Here is a 22,295-nt window from a genome sequence, read left to right as displayed (position 1 = left end):
CCACAACTACGAGCCAATCGTTTGGCTCATTTTTGCAGATCATACCTATTCACTCTGCATTGAAGAGTCTGACAGGTGGTCCCACCTGCCCACCTGTCAAACTCTGTACATAGGGTTAAAACAGAACATAACTGCATCTGAGCACCACAAACTGAAAATGCTATTTAATTTATTTGTGATATTCAAAGCAAACTCACCCATCCATGCATGTCTCCATGTTTGATTTTGTTCAGAAATCACTTTGAAACCCCCCTCCCCCGCGCTTTTCTAGCCACAGGGATCTTGAGTAACAGAACATGTAATGTAGCATCTGCTTCCTGGAATCCATCTGCCCTTAGCTCTGGCATGCAGACAGGAAGCTGTGCTTAGCCAAGAAAGTCCCTCCTCTAGATGAAAGAAATAAATTGGCGATGAACATATATGGGATGTATGACGTCATTTTGGCCTAAGCCAGCAACCAGGAAGCAGCTGAAGAAATGTAAAAAAAAGTTGAAAACAAGTAAATATAATATACATTCCTATCTCTTTACTAAGCCTAGCAGTATAACGATTAAATATAGTTAATGTTGATTGAGAGAGTTTAGTTCTGCTTTAACCACTGCGCTATAGCAGATTTACGGTTACAGCACGGCTCTCCAGTTCTGGGAGGGCGTCCCTGGACGTCCTCCCAAGAATGTGATTCCCGTGCGCACCCTGGGGCACACATCGGGAAGTATCTGTGATCGGTTGTCCCTTGGACACAGCGGATCACAGATCTGGGTAAAGGGCCAATCACAGCGGCCCTGTACCATGTGATCAGACGTGTCCAATCACAGCTGGTCACATGGAAACTGTCTTGCTGGTTATCGGCTCTCCTTTCCACACACAGAGACAGCATGTGAGAAAAGGAGAACTGATCTGACAGGGCACAGTGAGTACAGCATTTACACTGTGCCCTAATTATCAGAGTTGCCTATCAGTGCCCATCAGCGCAGCCTCGTTTGTGCTCATCAGTGCAGCCTCATCAGTGAACAACAGTGAAGAAGAAAAATTACTTATTTGCAAAATGTTATGACAGAAACTAAGAAAACTTTTTTTGTTTTTAATTTATTTAGCAAAAAATAAAATCCCTAGTGGTGATAAAATACCACCAAAAGAAAGCTCTACCTATCTCAAAAATGACAAAAATGTAATTTGGGTACAGTGTTACATGACCGCACAATTGCCATTCAAAGTGTGACAGCACTGAAAGTACCTGACATTGAGGTGTTTAACATTGCTGTACCATGATGCAAAGAATCACGGTCATGGTAATATCATCTGAGTGGCACCATGTCCACTTGTAGGAGGGCATTCACTGGGTAGTAAAAATGTGGATCAACCACCTGTTTTAACCACCAATGTGACAAAAACCCTACCAGCATGATCTATCTATGTCATGGTAGCAATACACGGCTCAAATTTAGCAGGAATCACCAAAAAATTGAGCTGTGGCTGGCCTTATCAGCACCACCTGTATTGACAAACTTCGACTGAAAAATTAAAGGAGCCAGGTGGAAAACATGTTGGCCGAATAGTGACTGCATCCAATCCGATGCAGTAACGCCGCGTACACTCAAGCGGAATTTCCGACAGAGTCTGATGGGAGCTTTTCGTTGTATATTCCGACCGTGTGTATGCCTCATCGGCCCATCGTAACAGTAGAGTAGCTGCAGAGATCCACTGCTCAGGTGGGAAAATCTGTCCACAGGACAACTATTAGTTGTGCACTCCACAAATCTGACCTTTATGGAAGAGTGACAAGAAGAAAGCCATAAGAAGTCCCATTTGCAGTTTTGAAGCCATGTGGGGGGCACTGCAAACATGTGGAAGAAGGTGCTCTGGTCAGATGAAATTTAACTTTTTGGCCTAAAAGCAAAACGCTGTGTGTGGCAGAAAAATAACACTGCACATCACCCTGAACACACCATCCCCACCGTGAAACATGGTGGTGGCAGCATCATGTTGTGGGGATGCTTTTCTTCAGCAGGGGCATGGAAGCTGGTCAGAGTTGATGGGAAGATGAATGGAGCCAAATACAGGGCAATCTTAGATTGCATACCAATTGAAACTCCTAAGGATTGACCTCATATTATATGGTTTTGGTAAATCTGAAGACAAAAATCAGCAGAAAATCTGATAGTGTGTATGGGGCTTTATAAGAAAACCAGTTAGAGTCTGCAAAAGACTTCAGACTGGGGTTGATGTTCTCCATCCAGCAGGACTACGACCCTAAACATACAGCCAGAGCTACAATGGAAGGGTATCCATCAAAGCATATTCATGCATTAGAATGGCCCATTCAAAGTCCAGACCTAAATCCAATTGAGAATCTGTGGCAAAATTACTGTTCACAGACGTTCTCCATACAATCTGACAGAGCTTGAGTTATTTTGCTAAGAAGAATGGGCAAAAATGTCACTCTCTAGATGTGCAAAGCTGGTAGAGACATACCCAAAAAGACTTGCAGCTGTAATTGCAGTGAAAGGTGGTTCTACAAAGCATTGACTATTGACTCCGGGGTGGCTGAATACAAATGCTTGTATATGTGTATAGATAGATAGATAGATAGATAGATAGATAGATAGATAGATAGATAGATATATTATATAGATAATATAGATATTTATTTGTAAAAAAATTTGAAAACCATTTATAATTTTCCTTCCACTTCACAATTATGTGCCACTTTGTGTTGGTCTATCAGATAAAATCCCAATAAAATACATTTACGTTTTTGGTTGTAACTAGGGATGAGCCAAACACCCCCGGTTCGGTTCGCAGCAGAACATGCGAACAGGCAAAAAAATTTGTTCAAACGCGCGAACACCGTTAAAGTCTATGGGACAAAATCAAAAGTGCTAATTTTAAGGGTTAATATGCAAGTCATTTTCATAAAAAGTGTTTGGGGACCTGGGTCCTGCCCCAGGGAACATGTGCAAAATGACATTTCTAAAGGAAAAAAGTCATTTAAAAGTAATAGCGGCTATAGTGAATTATCTATGGAAGAAATCAAAAGTGCTAATTTTAAGGGTTAATATGCAAGTTATTGTCATAAAACGTGTTTGGGGACCTGGGTCCAGCCCAAGGGGACATGTATCAATGCAAAAAGTTTTCAAAACGGCCGTTTTTTCAGGAGCAGTGATTTTAATAATGCTTAAAGTGAAACAGTAAAAGTGAAATATTCCTTTAAATTTTGTACCTGGGGGGTGTCTATACTATGCCTGTAAAGTGGCGCATTTTTCCCGTGTTTAAAACAGTCCCTGAACAAAATTACATTTCTAAAGGAAAAAAAGTCATTTAAAAGTAATAGCGGCTATAGTGAATTGTCGGGTCTCGGCAATACAGATAAAATTTATTGAAAAAAATGGCATGGGGATCCCCCCAGTCCATTACCAGGCCCTTTGGGTCTGGTATAAATATTAAGGGAAACCCTGAACCAAAATAAAAAAAAAAATTGCGTGGGGGTCCCCCCAAATTCCATACCAGGCCCTTCAGGTCTGGTGTGGATATTAAGGGGAACCCTCCGCCAAATTTTCTTTAAAAATGGCATAGGGGTCCCCCCAAAAATCCATACCAGACCCTTATCTGAGCACGCAACCTGGCAGGCTGCAGGAAAAGAGGGTTGGATGAGAGAGCGGCCCTCCCCCCCTCCTGAACAGTACCAGGCCACATACCCTCAACATGGGGAGGGTGCTTTGGGGTAAACCCCCAAAGCACCTTGTCCCCAGGTTGATGGGGACAAGGGCCTCATCCCCACAACCCTTGCCGGTGGTTGTGAGAGTGTGCGGGCGGGGGGCTTATCGGAATCTGGAGGCCCCCTTTAACAAGGGGAACCTCCAGATCCTGGGCTCTCCCCTGTGTGAAATGGTAGCGGGGTACAAATGTACCCGTACCATTTCACAAAAAAAGTGTCAAAATGGTACAAAAGACAAGACACAGCTTGAGACAAGTCCTTTATTAAAAAATACAAAAATAAACATGTCCCACAAAGTCCTTTCATCTTCTTCTCTCGTTACGCTGACGGACCGAAAAAGAAAAAAATAAACAAAGCCGCGACTGACCCGCCTGCATGGTAGGCACCCACCGTATGACGCGTCCTCGCAGGTGACAGTTCTTTTATAACTGAGGGCGGGCCCACACGGTAACGTTCCCGGGTGACCCCGCCCCTCTGACGCACAGGGACTTCCCCATGGCTTTCCCGGGGCGTCAGAGGGGGGCAGGGCCACCCGGTTACGTAAACGGATGGCCCCACCCTCAGTTATAAAAGAACTGTCACCTGCGAGGACGTGTCAAACAGCCGGGTTCCCCTTAATATTCATACCAGACCTAAAAGGCCTGGTAATGGACTGGGTGGATCCCATGCCGTTTTTTTCAATGACTTTTATCTGTATTGCTGAGACCCGACAATTCACTTATAGCCGCTATCACTTTTAAATGACTTTTTTTCCTTTAGAAATGTCATTTTGTGCAGGGACTGTTCTAAACACAGGAAAAATGCACCACTTTACAGGCATACTATAGCCACCCCCCAGGTACAAAATTTAAAGGAATATTTCACTTTTATTGTTTCACTTTAAGCATTATTAAAATCACTGCTCCCGAAAAAACGTCCGTTTTTAAAACTTTTTTTCATTGATCCGTGTCCTCTGGGGCAGGACCCAGGTTCCCAAACACTTTTTATGACAATAACTTGCATATTAACCTTTAAAATTAGCACTTTTGATTTCTCCCACAGACTTTTAAAGGGTGTTCCGCGGCTTTCAAATTTGCTGCAAACACCCCAAATTGTTCGCTATTCGGCGAACACCCGATGTTCGAGTCGAACTTACGTTCGACTCGAACATCGGGCTCATCCCTAGTTGTAACATGACAAAATGTAGAAAATTTCAAGGGGGTATGAATACTTTTTCAAGGCACTGTATGTAGAATATTGTACAGAGATTGTATAGAAAGACTGTAATGTGTATGGTAAATTTTAGACCAGCTAAGGGTGAATTTAATTTACTTTGGTTAGGTTACTATGGGTTTTAATCTGCAGTAGACAACTGTTCAATTCATGAAAAGTTTTGTACCATGGTTCTAATAAATTAACAGAATGCATGTCATATTATTGTTTTTTGCTGGTAAAAGTCAATCTGCTAAGATGTACTTAACAGTTTTTTCCTTTTTGTTCACTGGCCGTACACATTTAAACAGAAGAAAGACAGAAGATTTTTTTGTCTGCTTTTAACATTTCAAGTAGATTTGAGTTACCCCTTTTTTAAAATAGAAAGTGAAACCGTCTCATATTGCTTCTTACAGTGCGTGAGAGCATAGTCTGGGTGCTCCCTCTGTTCTAGTCCAGGATTTATACTTTCTATTATGGCTTCCTCCATCAACACACTGGACCACCAAAGCCAGAGATTTGCTCACAGATTACCCCTGCTAACCCCTATCTGCAGCCATACCATGTGACAGAGGACTTTTCTTAAGAATTCTGTTTCTTTTCTCCTCTTTTATTCTCCTATTTGCATGGAACAAGATGCCCTTTTCCCTCTTCATCAGGGGGTATATTCCTCCAATGGGTCTGGGTTTGTTATTTGAGTTTTACTCCTCATTTATGCTAGTTTTTCCTAATATGATGCATTTTTTGAGCTATGGCAGACCTTGTGGGGAAAGGTTACATTACATTTCAGTCCTTTCTTCTGATAGCCCAAGCTTATGATTAACTGTGTCATAGTCATAGCTTTCAGGGTCTAATAAAGTTTGCTGTTGTCTAGATTTCATTTTCCTGTTACTTCCCCCTACTTTCGTTCATTATTGGGGTGGCCCTGTTCAGCTGGAGCTTCTTTAGATTGAGTTGTTTTGAAGATATCTATGATTGCCATTGCCATGTCTTTTCATTATTTGCACGTTTCTGCTCTTTATATTCCCATAAGCCTACTGTGGTCTTAAATTAATGATGAAAGAAAAGAGGATATGTTTTTGTACTCCATGTGAAGTCCTTCTCACCATGAGTTCATTAGGGGACACAGCTGCCAGATGTGCTTTATTATTCTTACAGTTATTGTTCCTCCTGGGTAACTTATTCACAATATGATATGGCCATAGGATCTAGTGCCTAGAGGAAGGTATAGTTTAGGTGAGGGGGCTAGTTTACTATCCTTCAGACTTTAGGTGGGCTGAATTGTGGCAAGTTGGTGTAGAAAATGTCCCAGCATCAGTGAAAGTAAACAATGCCTCAGTCTTGGTGGTCAGTGGGAATTAAAAATTACAGTCTGTAGTCAGTAGAAGGAGAAATACTGCCCCTTCATTGATATCAATAAGAGACATAGTCCCTTATATCAGTGAGAGTAAAAAGGGCTGTATAAAGGTAAACAAATGGCTGCATCTGACCCAAGGGCCGCAGTTTGGAGATCACTGGTCTAGATTAAACAAATTTTTTTTCTTAGTGTCCAACCCTCTATATCAGGGGTAGTGAATTAAAATTCAAGGAGTTCCGGTCACTAAAAAACGTTTCTGGCAGAGGTCTGAATCACAAGTCTGTGCCAGGAAAGATTTTACTTCTTCCTTTTGTGGCGCGTTTTCTCCACACACTCTGGTAATACTCTGTAAATGTAAATGTCCCCAATAGTGTTCCCCCGTACATCAGGTGCCCCTACCAAAGTAATTCATTACATTATTGGGTGCCCCCATCAGACTACCCCCATAAATCAGTTGCCGCCATCAGAGTACTCCCTTATATCAGGTGTCTGCATCAGAGTTCACCCTCACATCAGGTATTCCCATCAGAGTGCCCACTTACATCAGGTTTCTTCATCAGAAGGCAACCTTACATCTAGTGTCTCTCATCGGTGTGCCCCCTTACATTAGGTGCTGTCATCAGAGTGCCCCTTTACATCAGGTGTCCCCATCAGAGTGCCCCTTACATCAGGTGTCCCCATCAGAGTGCCCCTTACATCAGGTGTCCCCATCAGAGTGGCCCTTTACATCAGGTGTCCCCATCAGAGTGGCCCTTTACATCAGGCATCCCCATCAGAATGCCCCTTTACATCAGGTGTCCCCATCAGCGTGCCCCTTTGCATCAGGTGTCCCCATCACAGTGCCACCTTACATCAGGTGTCCCCGTCAGCATGCCCCTTTACATCAGATGTCCCCATCACAGTGCCACCTTACATCAGGTGTCCCCATCACAGTGCCACCTTACATCAGGTGTCCCCATCACAGTGTCCCCATCACATCAGGTGTCCCCATCATAGTGCCCCCTTAACATATGTGCCCATCAGTGTGCCCCCACTAACATATGTGCCCATCAGTGTGCCCCCTTAACATAAAATGTGCCAATCAGCATGCCCCTTATTCTATGTCAAGGGGCACTCTGATGGGTACATTTATGTTAAGGGTCATGCTGATGGGCACATTTTGTTGTGCCCATCAGAGTGCCCCTTAATATAAAATGTGCAAATCAGAATGCCCCTTAACATAAAATGTGCCCATCAGAGTGCCCCTTAACATAATATAGGAGGCATGCTGACGGGCACATTTTATGTTAAGTCGCACTCTGATGGGCACAACAAAATGTGCCCATTACTGTGCCCCTTAACAAAATATGGCCATCAGTGATCCCCTTAGCAAAAAAATGTGCCCCACATACCTTGAGGGCAGGAGTCTGCACATGTGGCAAACTGCAGGGTTCGGAAGCTGCGAGGTATCATACTTCGCAAGGACTAAGAGGTGAGCCGCGAGCAGAAGAGGGGCAGGGCGCGCACGTGACATCACGTCCCAACTCGCGGCCCCGCCTGGAGTATGAGCCAGGAGTGAGAGACACAGTTAGCGGCAGGGGGTGGATCACACACGTGACGGTGTCCCAGCAACCAGGGGCAGTGCGCACATGCAACATCAAAATGCAGCAACACACTGGCGGCCTGATAGTCCGGACAGGAGCGTCGCTTGGTTGTGTTCGGACCGCAGGCCGCCATTTAATGACGGTTGCTCTATATGTAGGTTTTATACCCCAGAGGTCTTCTTTTCAACCAGTGAACTCAACAAGGGAAGAATTTTATTTTAAGTACAAAAAATACCCCTTTACTCACAAAGGTTTTAAGTTCACCAATATCAGGGCTGTCCTTCTTGGGGCCTATGAGACATTTTGTAGCCCACAACTTTGACAGCCCTGACCAATATTAATATTGCATTGATATGGAATTGTGTGTATTTTTTTATTGCAGGAAATAGTTATATAACTTCAGAAACCCTTTATTTCTAGTAATTTATCTAAAGAAACATTATTTTCTCTCAGCCTCTAATGGCAAGCATCTAAATTTTGCTTTCGTCAATAGACACTTTAGAGAACCCTATAGACATATATTTCCAGGAGCACAATTTTGTACAACTATTTTTTGATGAAAAGGGGGGAAAAAGGGAGGGAAGGAGGGAAAAATGGGACTTTAAATGGAGCATGCGGGTGCAAGTAAATAACTAAATGGATAGGTAAACTTAAATTTAATAATTCATAAACGAGGTATATTATGGTATTAATTTATCGAAATCGAATTAGATTCATACATGGTAATGATACATAATCAAATAAAGTTCATGATATAAAACAATTATAATACAAAGTTTGGCCAGTATGATCTGGGGCCTCTCTAATCCCCAACATTAAGAGTAAACCAAGTTATACAGAAGAGTGATACATAGTCCAAAGAATTCATGTATGTACACACACAAATTTGACACAGCAATGCCCAATATGTCTGAAGCCTCACCTATCATTGATAGTAAGTCGATAAAAAAATGATAAAAAGCAACTATCCTATAAGGAATTTATATAAATACCCATGGTACCTAATATCAGTGTAGTATGCATAAAATGTTAGAATTGATATATTTAATAAAAGCATCTGTAGCTCAGCGCATTTCATGGCTTGGGCCAATCTTCAGGAGCGAAGCACGTGATGTAGATCTAAGATAGCTAAAAATTTTGATATTATAGTTTCCTAAAAAATTAGGCATAATTGATAGATGTCAGTGATGGGATGGATATAAAAATCCGCCTAAGATGTGTTAATTACAGGGTAACTGTGTATGAGGGTACGGTACTGAGAGCTGCGAATCCCCCCTGAATGTCATTTCCAGGAGCTGAGGTGGCGGGCCAACCAATGCCAACCAACGCAGGGCAGCATCCAAGGTGGATATGTGTCAGTAAAGATAATACTGGTGTAGTTGGGTTGGTGAGTAGACCAATCAATAGGGGGCTCTGTGGGAAAATAATATAATGTAGGTATGAGTTAATAATGTGGAGAGTGGCCCAAACACATGATTGGGCTATCATAAATATGCAACTGTGGCTAGTTAAAGCCCACCTGCTGAAATAAAAGGGCAAAAAGTGAGTGAATCATCCAAAACACCAAAACAACCAAAATAAGAGAAAATAAAACAAACCCAGTAGGTGACTATTAAAGTCTTAAGATGCCTCATTATAGAACGTTGAAGTAAGAAATCAAAGTGATGCCAGTGTCCAGTTTAAGAGGATAACGTAAGTGCCAGGACCACCTTGGAATGATCCCACACGGGTGGCACCGCAGCACACCACCAACGTAATGCAAGCGTGTAAATTTTTGTGAATTAATTTTTTTTATAAAATACCATAAAAGATTATAATGTGCAGTGGGTAAATCTAGCTGGTCAGTGTGGTAAGTCTTTTAATGATTTTATTTTATTATTTTTTTCTATAATAGTAAATAAAATACAGCATGCATTATGTGTTAGATAATTGACCCCCACTATCTTTTTTTTTTTGTGGTGTCATACTATGTTTTCCTGTATTTTCAGTTCCGCAATTCTCTGTGTTTACTTATGGAAACCCTAAACGCCACCACTCCTCACTATGTGCGATGCATAAAGCCTAACGATGAAAAGATGCCATTTGAGTAAGTATGAAGTTAAGGTGCTGATCTGTTTAAAAACTGATTTAAAGTATATGTCAGGGCGGGATAAAAAAATATATGCAATACTGTATATCTCTGCCATACGTGCACATTTTCATAAGTTTTATTCTGTCAAAGGTGCAAGTGCAGAAAAATACCTATTGGTCTTCTAGAAATGCGCTCAGCTGCTAAATCCTGTTGTGGGCTGACAACACACAGCATTTTTGTGGACGGAGTGTTGTCAGACCTTCCCATTTTTCTTTTGCTCAACTACTCAGACCTACCTACTCTCCATCTCTAAAACATACGTGTATTTATTTAGTAGTCCCAAGATAATAACTGGGAGGGCTAATTACTCTCCTTGGTACAACACAGGAATCATGCACAATACACTGGGCAGTTCAATTATCAAACAGATATATCAAAACTCAATAGTTTATTTAACAGACCAAAAGGGCCATATTTTCTGCTTTCAACACATCAACTTCAGGAACAACATGATCACTTGCTGCCTAATATATCCCACCCAGTTTGAGATGCCATTGTAACAAAATAATCAATTTTATTCACTTACCTGTCAGTGATCCTAATTGTATGGCACAAGGCCATCTGAAGGACAAAAAGAACACCTACAGAACACCAGCAATAGTCCAGCAGCTGGTTAATGACTTACCACCTTCCTTTCCTTTCTGTGGACTCTCTCTTACCTTTCCCTTTCCAGGATGACTTGTTCCCTTCACATGCTTTTACTAGACTTCTATTGGTGATGAGGAGAGGCTTCTTCATACATAAACATGGACATTATCAAAAAGATAGTGACAGATGAGTAGAGAATGACCATTGATTTCTACTTTACAAGCATTACATCGCCACCTACCATTATTCAAGGTGGAATCCGATCAATAGCCTGTTGCTGCAGTATTTAATATGCTTGTATCCAGATTATCACAAAACATTTTTGTGCTGCCACATGCTGGAGTTTTTAAGCCATCCATCCATTAGGAGCTTGAAAGAGTTCCTGAAAGGTTGGTTTTTCAGCATTGTATCTGGTTTTGAGCCAGCTTTCACCTATCTGGGGGGTCAAAGCCCTCAACCCCAACAGTTTTATAGAATTTTTACAGTTTTAGTGCCCAATTGTCTCCAATCTGTTACTATAGCACAAAAATACATCTCCTATTTAATTTGTCAGCCAGAGATAATAGTTGTTAAAATTTTCACCTGTCAAAATGCATGTGCAATTTCACTATTTTATGCTGATTTTGTTCTTTATTTCTACCATTTCTATAGTTAACAGCCTTTTGCTGCATAATTGTATCACAATTTTCTGCTTTTCTGTATCTCCCCAGTTACAATGTATCATGTGTAGTGAAAAGGTTCAAATTTAGCACTATAGCAAATTCCTTGCATTAAATATGATTTTTACAATACATTAACCCCCCTGGCGGTATTCCCGAGTCTGGCTCGGGGTGGATTTTTCAATACCAAAAGCAGTAATTCCAAGCCTCGGGATCGCATCGCAGGATCCATGTAGAGGTTACTTACCTTGTCCCCTGGATCCTGCGATGCCGCCGTGTCTTGCTCGATTCACAGTGCCGAGCTCCGTTCCCTGCGAGCGTTGCGACGCACAGGGACAGAGTTCGGCGCCAAATTCAAAAAGTAAAAAACAAAGTATAGATACAGTATACTGTAATCTTACAGATTACAGTACGGTATCAAATAATTACACATCCCCTTTGTCCCTAGGTGCAATTGAAGCAAAGAAAGTTTTCACCGCTCAGGTAGGTCTAAACCCAGGTGAACAATTAGTATAAGTCCTTCAGAGGTGGAGAGTCCCAGGTGCTGGCTAAATGCAAGGTAGAGCAGAAATTGAACGAGAAGATCTGGATGCCGCACACCGGATTGAATTACAAAAACGCCTTTATTGTAAAAGCTGGGTCACGAAAAAGTACAGGACAATCTGGCAGGATGTACAGGCTCAGCTGACGCGTTTCGCATGGTGAGTGCTTACTCATAGCTCAAGCTGAAAGTAACGAAAGCGACAATTCTGCAACTGAGCAAATTTCAGTGTTTTTGATTTGATTACATTATTGACAAATTTTTATTATTATTATATTATTATTTGTTATAATTATTTATAGTTATTTATTATATTATAATTTTTGATTTCGTTTTTCAAACTTTATCATACCCGAGATGTCTACTAGACTCTTGTTTGGACAGATTTAAGTGAGTCATTCCTAAGAATTACAGGCCTACAATATAAAACGGCAAATTTCTGTGCAAAATAATTGTACCTCTTTCAGCATCAAAAATCTGAAATAATCATACCGCCAGGGAGGTTAAGTAAAATGGCCTTTAACCTCCCTGGCGGTTTTCCCGAGTGTGGCTCGGGGTTAAAATTCAGTACCATTAGCGGTAACCCCGAGCCACACTCGGGATCGCATTGCAGGATCCTGGGGCGGCGTTACTTACCTTGTCCCCGGGATCCTGCGATGTCCCCCGCAGTGTCCGAGGGCTCCGTCCTCCTCCGAAGCCTCTCCGTGCCAGGCTCCGTTCCCTGCGAGCGGCGCGACGCACGGGGGCGGAGCCTGGCGGCAAATTCAAAAAACTGTCAAAATCATAACACATACAGTACTGTAATCTTACAGATTACAGTACTGTATGAAATGATTTCACATCCCTTTTGTCCCCAGTGCTCTGGCCCATGCCCTGCATGCAGTTTTACATGATATACACTGTTCTTTCTGCCTGGAAACTGGAGATTGTCCATAGCAACCAAAAAGTGTCCCTTTACGTCAAAAGTGGCTTTAGACCAGCTAGAAAACAGCGATAGTAAATTAGAACACTTGCAGAATTGAGCGATAGTGAATTGTGGGGAAATTTATTTTATTACTATTTTTTTTAATTTTTTTTAATTATTTATTTTTATTTATTATATTATAATTTATGTTTTTGTGTTTCAAAATTTATCATACCCGGGATATCTACTAGACTCTTGGTGGACAGATTTAAGTGTGTGATTGTTAAGATTTACAGACCTACAATATAAAACGCCAAATTTCCATGCAAAATAATGGTACCGCTTTCAGCACCTAAAATCCGAAATAATCATACCGCCAGGGAGGTTAATATGAATATTGCTCATTTCAAGGAGAAATTTTCATTCTGATTATTTTAAAAGGTCTAATTTAGTATTTGGCAGTTTGGGGTAATAATGCATGTGTTGCTGACCTTAGTGAATGAACACTTGTGTTTTATTCTCTATATGATATGAATTAGACATGAAAATGATGTTTCCATAGAACATAATAAACATATGTTTTACATGTATATGTTAATAATAATTTTACTTTATCCCAGGTTTGACCCTATTCGAGTTGTCCAGCAGTTACGAGCGTGCGGTGTGCTGGAAACAATCCGAATCAGTGCACAAAGCTATCCTTCTAGGTAATTCTTCATTTCAGATTACTTAAACACTAAACTTTAGCTATGAACCTTTAATTTATTGGGTTTGTGTCTTTCTAGGTGGACATACATCGAATTTTATGGTCGCTACAGCATTCTCATGACACAGCAAGAATTGACTTTGCATGATAAAAAGCAGATTTGCATGGTTGTATTGCAAAGATTAATCCAGGTATATTCAATATGTGATAGAGTGGGGCTGATTTACTAAAGGCAGATAAACTGTTCACTTTACAATGGAATGTGCACTTTGCAAGATAATTTACCCTTAACTTAGCAAATGTGGTGAAGCTTCACTGGCTTCCATCATCCAATCATGTGCAAGCAGCAGATAATTTTTAGTTAGTTTTCTTTTACTTTGGGGGGTAATGGGGGAATATTTTTGGTTTTTCATGTGCAAGTTTTTTTATTTTGCTTGCACGTAATTGGGGTTTCTTTGCAAAGTGAATTTTCAGCACATTTATTAAGCTAAGGGAACATTCATTGCATAATGAACAGTCTATTTTCATTTAGTAAATCAACCAAGTTTATGCTTTTTCAGGTACATATAGATATGTTTAGATACTGTGTATATTAAATGATCAGTTTCACAGATTTCATGGTAATTGTGTACAAGTATTTAACAGTTCTAACTAGGTCAGTATTTTCCATGCAATCAGGTTTTTAACCAGTAGGTGGCCTGCAAACCAAAGAAATATTATAGCAGAAATAGTTATAGCTTAGATTAATACAGTAGTTGCTATAAGAACAGAATGTGTGGCTGCTCAGGGACCTATGTTCACAGGGAGGCTGAAAAAGTTCTGCACTTAAGCACTGTTTGTGTACATTTCAATTTGCACATTGTAATCCGGTTGTACCTTAGGATTGTTAGCACTTTCTGATTTACTGACTTCTATATGTGGATAAGCTTTATTTGCAGTGCATTCATCAAGTATTCAGCCCCCTTCACGTTTTTCAATTTGGATATGCTGCAGCCTGATATTACAGTTGTTTTTTAAAAAAATCTTATTCATTTACACTCAGTACCCCATAATGACAAAATGAAAACAGAATTTTAGAAATGTTTGCAAATGTATGAAAAAGGAAAATCTAAAATATCACATTGGCATAAGTATTCAGACCCTTTGCAACAATACTTAAAATGTATCTCAGGTGCCTCCCGTTTCTCTTCATCATTGCTGTGAGGTTTCTACACCTTGCCATGATTTGGAAAGGCACACACCTCTCTATAAAAGGCCTCACAGCTGACAATGTATACTTTATCAGAGCAAAAGCCATGGGGTCAAAGGGAACTACCTGCAGAGCTTAGAGACAGGATTATTGTAAGGCACAAAAACAAAAAAAATTCTGCTGCACTAAAGGTTCCCAAGATGGAAGAAGTTTTGTGTAACAAGGACTCTTCCAAGAGCTGTTTGCGCTGCCAAACTGAGCAATCGGAGGAGAAGGGCCTTAGCAAGAAAGGTGACGAAGAACCTGATAGTCACTCTGAGCTCCAGAGATCCTGTGTGGAGATGGGATAAAGGTCTAGAACAACCATCACTTCAACCCTCCACAGATCTGGGCATTATGGCCACTCGCTAGACAGAACAATCTATTCAGTGCAAAACACATGAAAGCGCGCTTGGAGTTTGCAAAAAAACACCTGAAAGACTCTCAGATTGTAAGGAACCAGATTCTCTGGTCTAATGAAACCAAGATAGAACTGTTTGGCCTTAATTCTCAATGTTATGTCTGGAGGAAACCACGCACCGCTCATCACCTCCCCAATACCATCCCAACAGTGAAGCATGGTGGAGTCAGCATCATGCTTTGGGGGTGTTTTTGAGCAGCAAGGACTGGAAGACTAGTCAGGATCGAGGGAAATCTGAATGGAGAAAAGTACAGGAATATCCCCAATGAAAACCTGTATGTATACAGTATATATCATACACACATATATTTTATGATACTGCGTTTAACAGTCACACTATGTACAGTACATGAATTTCAGACTCAGGAATGACTTTCAGGTGTTTACTAGGAATAATTACACGCGTTTGAGATATGTTCACATTGACCTGTATGAAAGTACGCAAAGCAACTCAACACATGGCACAAACAAGTGTGTACAATTCTATAAATTCCAATTTAAGCATTGCATTGCAGATTGTTCAGTATGGCTTCACAAACTCTTGTCAGAAGCAAAATGCTTGACCTTGGCTAACAGTCTGCAGAATGATTGCTACCAGCTGGGCACAAATCATAATTAACTATTAATAACTGAATAAACAGTTCATGTGAATTCATTTTATTTCACAGAATGTATTTCAAATATACAGTATTTCACAAAAGTGAGTACACCCCTCACATTTTTGTAAATATTTTATTATATCTTTTCATGTGACAACACTGAAGAAATGACACTTTACTACTTCTTATAGCCCAGGCCATCATTATGTAGAGCAACACTTCTTTTTTTCAGATCCTCAAAGAGTTCTTTGCCATGAGGTGCCATGTTGAACTTCCAGTGACTAGTATGAGAGAGTGAGAGCGATAAAACCAAATTTAACACACCTGCTCCCCATTCACACATGAGACCTTGTAACACTAACGAGTCACATGACACCGGGGAGGGAAAATGGCTAATTGAGACCAATTTGGATATTTTCACTTAGGGGTGTACTCATTTTAGGTGCCGGCGGTTTAGACATTAATGGCTGTGTGTTGAGTTATTTTGAGGGGACAGCAAATTTACACTGTTATACAAGCTGTACACTCACTACTTTACATTGTAGCAAAGTGTTATTTCTTCAGTGTTGTCACATGAAAAGATATAATAAAATATTTACAAAAATGTGAGGGGTGTACTCACTTTTGTGAGATACTGTATGTTTTACCTAAAAAACACCATTACAGTTGTCAAGAGTTTTTACGTGTTAAACTGTGCCTTACTATAATGGTAGTCCTTTTTAGGCTTCATGTACACTGGGCTATTTTCATGGTGCATGAGATCCCGGCATTTGGTGCGGAAGGAAAACACAAGTGCACTGTACAGCCTCGCTGTTGGCAACCTTTAAAACTCTATAAGTTGAGGCTGAAAGCTGGACGGTGCAATGAGTGATATGAACATTGAAGGCAGTATGCACCCAGGAATGAATACTCGGAATGCAGACTGCTTTTGTTCTGGGCAGTCATCTTTGGGCCCACACTGCTCTAAATGGTAATAGCACTCCATACCCAACTAATGGCAAAATATCTGACAGGGAATGGATATCTCTAAATCACTACTCCTACTATACTATAGCTCAGTTTTCTTTTCTTTAAAGACTTGCATATGATGGCACCACTCAGTCCTTCACTCTTACAGTTTGTCTGTTTTTGGTTTCACCTTGTTTTCAGGACTCCAACCAGTATGTGTTTGGAAAGACTAAAATCTTCTTCAGAGCTGGCCAAGTGGCATACTTAGAAAAACTACGATCTGATAAGCTGAGAAATGCCTGTGTCATAATCCAGAAGAATATGCGAGGCTGGGTGCAACGCAAGAAGTTCCTGCGTGCAAGAGATGCAGCCATTGTCATTCAGCAGTATGTCAGAGGACAGCGGGCTGTCAGGTAACACCAACTTTAAATGAGTTCAAAGCCAACCATAGCACCCAACCAGATTTGTGTTTTCATTTTTATCATTGTTGATTGTAAATTGAAAGCTCCTATATGTTTTTTGCTAGTGCGTGATTGCTGTGACATCCTGTAAAGAAGAATCACACCTTTTGCAAAGAAAAAGAAATGTGCCCATTTTGCAAAAAGCACAAATGTACATTTATTATATTTTTGCAATTGAACCTGCAAAACATTGCAGCAGCGATCAATGGATAGTGGGTGCAGTGCTGTGGCTCCTGCAGACTATTCCTCCAGCTCAGGTCTGTATGAAGGTACCAACCTTCTATTACAGGGCTACAGGAAGAATCATTGGCTAGCGAATACTTCCAGCTCTATGAGGACCTCCGTAATGGAAAGCAGAAAGGACAATGATAATAGTTTTGGATACTAGGCGAATGTGGCCCTCCTCAGACGGGGTAATCCAATAGAAACTACAAAAACAAAGGGAAAAGAAGGCGCACGCACCTAGTGCATTATCGAAAAAACATTTAATCGATGTAAAAGCAAAAAATAAATACTCTCAAAATTGCAACAGACCACACAATGTCAAGCAGTGCGGACATCAGATGTTGTATACATCAAAGGGCTGTAGAGCTGACGCATTTCGGGGGTGTACCCTCTTTATCAGGGCTTGGCTGCTTTGTGTGTGTCTATATATACATATTTTTTTTTTCTCTCCCTCCCTCTCTCCAATATTCTCTCCTTTCGATCCACACCCCCCGCCCCCTTTGGGGGAGTGGGCTTTTTTTGGTGTTTTTATATAAATAGTTTGCCTTGTGGTGTCCAGAGCAGCCGAGCTCTGAGGAAGGGGGTCCGCCCCCGAAACACGACAACTCTACACCCCTTTGGTGTATATGTTGTCCACACTGCATGACATTGTGTGGTCTGTTGCAAATTTGTAAGTACCGTATTTATCGGCGTATAACACACACAGGTGTATAACACGCACCCTAATTTTAAAAGGGAAGTTTCAGGAAAAAAACATGTTTTTAAAATAAACAACTTTAAAGCAAATTAAGGGTCAGTGCCCATCAATGTCCATCTGCAGCCTAATTAATGTCCTCAATGCAGCCTGATTAATGTCCTCAATGCAGCCTGATTAATGCCGTTTTTTTAAACTACCATAATTTGCAGCCTCACCATCTCTCATAAAAGCAGCCTGAATCAGGAAATCACCAAGCCGCCATCTCCTCTCCACTCGGCTCTCACGTCACACACACACACTGTCCCGCCTCCACCATCGGCATTGGACCAGCTCCTGTGATAGGCAGAACACTGGTCCAATGCCGGTGGTGGAGGCGGGACTGTATGTGTGTGTGTGACGTGAGAGCCGAGTGGAGAGGAGATGACGGCTCAGTAAATTCCGGCGACGCTCATCCCACTCCGAGGTACGCTGTTGGCGTATAACACGCACCCCCTGATTTGCCCCCGATTTTCAGGGGAAAAAAGTGCGTGTTATACGCCGATAAATATGGTACAGGCATATACCCCACTTTTAAGTGCACAATGGGGTTTATTTTCTAAAGCTGGAAAGTGCAAAATAAGGCTCACTTCTGCATAGAAACCAATGAGCTTCTAACCCCAGCTTGTTCAATTAAGCTTTTGTAATAAAACATGGAAGCTCATTGGTTTCTATGCAGAAGTGAGCCTGATTTTGTACTTTTAAGCTTTAGTAAATATACCCCATTGTGTACTTAAAAGTGGGGTATGCCTGTATTTATTTTTTGCTTTTACATCGATTAAATGTTTTTTTTTGGTAAGGCACGTGCGCCTTCTTGTCCCTTTGTTTTTGTAGGAAGAATCATTGGGCTACAGATGCAGTGATGTCACCACACTTGTGCTCCATTAAGAACTACAATCCCTCTATTGCGGGGGGGCTGTGTGTGCTGGCAATGTTTCATGTTACACCCTAAATATGGGTGTACCATAAAACACGATCAGAAAAGTAGAATTACCTTTTAATGACCTGGAGGAAATTAGAATTCTACATGGCAACATTGATAAATATAGTCTGAACTTAAATTTGTTTTTTTATTTCTAGACAAGCGATAACTGCAACTGCCATTAAACACGCCTGGGCTGCTATCATCATTCAGAAATACAGCCGAGGTTTTCTAGTTCGCCGTATTTACCAGCTTATACTAGTAGCTACTGTGACCATACAAGCATACACACGAGGTTACCTGGCCAGAAAGAGGTATCACAAGGTAAGTTTATGAGACTGTCCTCATATGTGTCAGCTGGCAGCATGTTTTCCATTAATATGATACAGACGTTTAGAGATTTCATTCTTATCATTACCTTTGTTACTTGATTGACTGCCCTCTATAATAGCTGGAGAGGAGGGCAATTAGGAAATACTTAACTCTCCCCCTAGCAAGAAGGAGAAATTAGATTTAAAAAATCCCCTTCCTATTGGTGGTTTTGCCAAGGGCTGGAAAATTATTACATATACTAGCAAAAGTGTGATCATTCCAGAAGTAAGGGTGTGGATATTACACACAGTGATAAATAATTATTTTAGCAGAATGAGAAGAGGGTATGACAGCAGCCAGTATATCATGTACAGGATAGAGGAGAGTATGACATATGATGTACTGTATGTGCAGGAGAGGAGTGCAGGGAAATGCGAGTGGGCAGAATGTGCAGCAGAGGGGTCCAGAGGGTATGACAGTGGGCAGTATGGGCAGGAGAGGAGTCCAGAGGGTATGACAGTGGGCAGTAAGGGTAGGAGAAGTATCCAGAGGGTACGACAGTGGGCAGTAAGTATAGAGGAGAAGTACAGAGAGTGTGACAGTGTGCAGTATGTGCAAGAGAGGAGCCAAGAGGGTATGACAGTGGGCAGTATGGGCAGGAGAGGAGTCCAGAGGGTATGACAGTGGGCAGTGTGTGCAAGAGAGGAGTCCAAAGGGTATGACCGTGGGCAATATGGGCAGGAGAGGAGTTCAGAGGGTATGACAGTAGGCAGTATGAGAAGAAGTATCCAGAGGGTACGACAGTGGGCAGTATGTGTAGGAGAGGAGTCCAGATGGTATGAGAGCAGGCAGTATGCGCAGGAGAGGAGTGCAGAGGTTATGACAGTGGGCATTATGTGCAGGAGAGGGGTCCAGAGGGTATGACATCTCACAATAAGTATAGAGAAGGAGTACAGAGGGTGCGACAGTAGGCAGTGTGTGCATATCAGGAGTACAGCTTGTATGACAGCAGGCAGTATGTACAGGTAAGGAGTACAGAGGGTATGACAGCAGGCAGTATGTGTAGATCAGGAGTACAGAGAAAATGACAGTGGGCAGTATGTGCAGATCAGGAGTAAAGAGGGTATGACAGCAGTCAGGTACGGATTTATCAGACTGGTAGACGCACACTAACATGTCTCATCTGTTCTGGAGCATTAGGAATAATTTTGAACTCTATATTGATATACTTTGACCGATCTTAATAATTTCCTTTAAAAGATGCGTGAGGAGCACAAGGCAGTGATTCTACAGAAGTATGCACGAGCTTGGCTTGCACGGCGGAGATTCCAGAACATCCGGCGGTTTGTAGTGAACATTCAGCTGTCCTATAGGGTGCAGAGACTGCAGAAGAAGCTTGAAGATCAGGTAGTTTTTTCTATTACTTTGAGAGTTTACCAGAGCAGCATCCCCTTGATGTCAGGATAGTGAACACCATTTCAGTTTTCAGAGAATGTCTTGTAAAACCATGAACAGTGGTGTGCATTTCTTAAGGATCTGCAAATTGGAAACCTTGCACTAAACCTAGTATTGACGACTTGCAAATAAAATCAGTGTAGACATGTGGGACAATTGAAACATGGTACATTATTGCAAAACCCCACAACTTTGGGAGGTGCAGGCTGGAGTATATGTGTATAGTGACCATGACACCTTGTTGTGATTTAGACTTCTCCTTAATTAGAGCTACAAAACAAGCTCAAATATAAAGTATAAATATAAGTGAAAATTGATTAATTTCCTTTCTTCCATCTTTGTCCGTTGGGGAGGCTTTCCTGTCCTAGAGACGCCACAGGAAATCTCTAGAAATTGAGAGGGATTTTCGTCTTAGACAGTTGTCACCAGGTGTCCCCATTGAAAGTTATATCCTTACATTGTTCTGGTGACAACTGTTTCATTACTTTATCCCACAGTGACAGGCCAAATAGAGAAGGTAAAACCACATAGTGGGCGGCACAGTGGTGGTGACACTACCTGCCTGGAGTTTGCATGTTCTCCCTGTGTCTGCGTGGGTTTCCTCCGGGTACTCCGGTTTCCTCCCACACTCCAAAGACATGCTGGTAGGTTAATTGGATCCTGTCTAAATTGACCCTAGTATGTATGAATGTGAGTTAGGGACCTTAGATTGTAAGCTCCTTGAGGGTGTAGGGACTGATGTGAATGTATAATGTATATGTAAAGCGCTGCGTAAATTGACGGCGCTATATAAGTACCTGAATAAATAAAAATAAATAAAATAGTGGGGACACAGACAGCAATAAAAACTTGACAGGGATTCCAACTCTTGCTTACCTTATCCAAAACTAAATTAGTAGGCTATGGCTACATGGGAGTATGAAAAATCAGCCAAACAATAATCTCCTGAGCTCCAGTGTTTTGCTAGACACAGATGGTGTGGTCCATTCTTGAATATAAGGCAAATTCTAAAGTCTTGCAGCCCTCTTCAGAACAATGGGTATTCGTACAACTAAAGAAAAAATGAAAAGAGAAGAGGGCGCACCGACTAAGCCGTTCAGCCGTTTGGGGTGCCATCATCTACCTCTTGTCATCAGGCACCAAGAGATGTAGCTGCAACTGCTAAGAAAAGCCTGTTTTTTACGCTCGCTTGTGAGTAGTACCTTTGTTTTTATACTTTTAATAAGCTTTTTTATTGGTAATGCACTAGGTCGGTGCGCCCTCTTCTCTTTTCATTTTTTCTTTACATGTGAGTATGTACATCCAAATTGGAGGAAGGGTTTAGGAAATACAGCTATTAAGACTAGCCATCACCCCTTTTTTCATGGGACCAAAAGTAATTGGACAATTGAATCAAAAGCTGTTTCATGGCCAGGTGTGGGCTACTCCTTTGTTATTTTTGCTAAGTGTGGTATTTGCATTTGGAATCTATTGTTGTGAACCTACATCAGGAGCTGTCCATGCAAGTGAAACAGGCCATTGTAAGGCTTCAAAAATTAAATCAATCGGAGAGATAGCAGCAACATTAGGTGTGACCAAATCAATAGTTTGGTACATTCTGAGGAAAGAAGAACGCA

At 41.3% G+C, this 22,295-nt stretch overlaps 1 protein-coding gene across 2 annotated transcripts in view; it reads left to right on the top strand.

Moving 5' to 3' along the window:
• Nucleotides 1-22,295, top strand: part of LOC141131445 (unconventional myosin-Vc-like) — a 206,199-nt gene that overhangs the window by 97,467 nt on the left and 86,437 nt on the right. For both annotated transcript variants that reach the window (XM_073618725.1, XM_073618724.1), the window contains exons 16-21: nucleotides 9,835-9,932; nucleotides 13,290-13,376; nucleotides 13,455-13,566; nucleotides 16,773-16,984; nucleotides 19,071-19,236; nucleotides 20,485-20,631. In XM_073618725.1, coding sequence (XP_073474826.1) covers nucleotides 9,835-9,932; nucleotides 13,290-13,376; nucleotides 13,455-13,566; nucleotides 16,773-16,984; nucleotides 19,071-19,236; nucleotides 20,485-20,631 — 822 coding nt within the window. The remainder of the gene's footprint in view (nucleotides 1-9,834; nucleotides 9,933-13,289; nucleotides 13,377-13,454; nucleotides 13,567-16,772; nucleotides 16,985-19,070; nucleotides 19,237-20,484; nucleotides 20,632-22,295) is intronic.

The sequence above is a fragment of the Aquarana catesbeiana genome, linkage group LG03, assembly GCF_042186555.1.
Source record: "Aquarana catesbeiana isolate 2022-GZ linkage group LG03, ASM4218655v1, whole genome shotgun sequence".
NCBI classification, from domain to species: Eukaryota; Metazoa; Chordata; class Amphibia; order Anura; family Ranidae; genus Aquarana; species Aquarana catesbeiana.
Note: the sequence above shows the minus strand (reverse complement) of the source record. Positions and strands in the feature narration are given on the sequence as shown.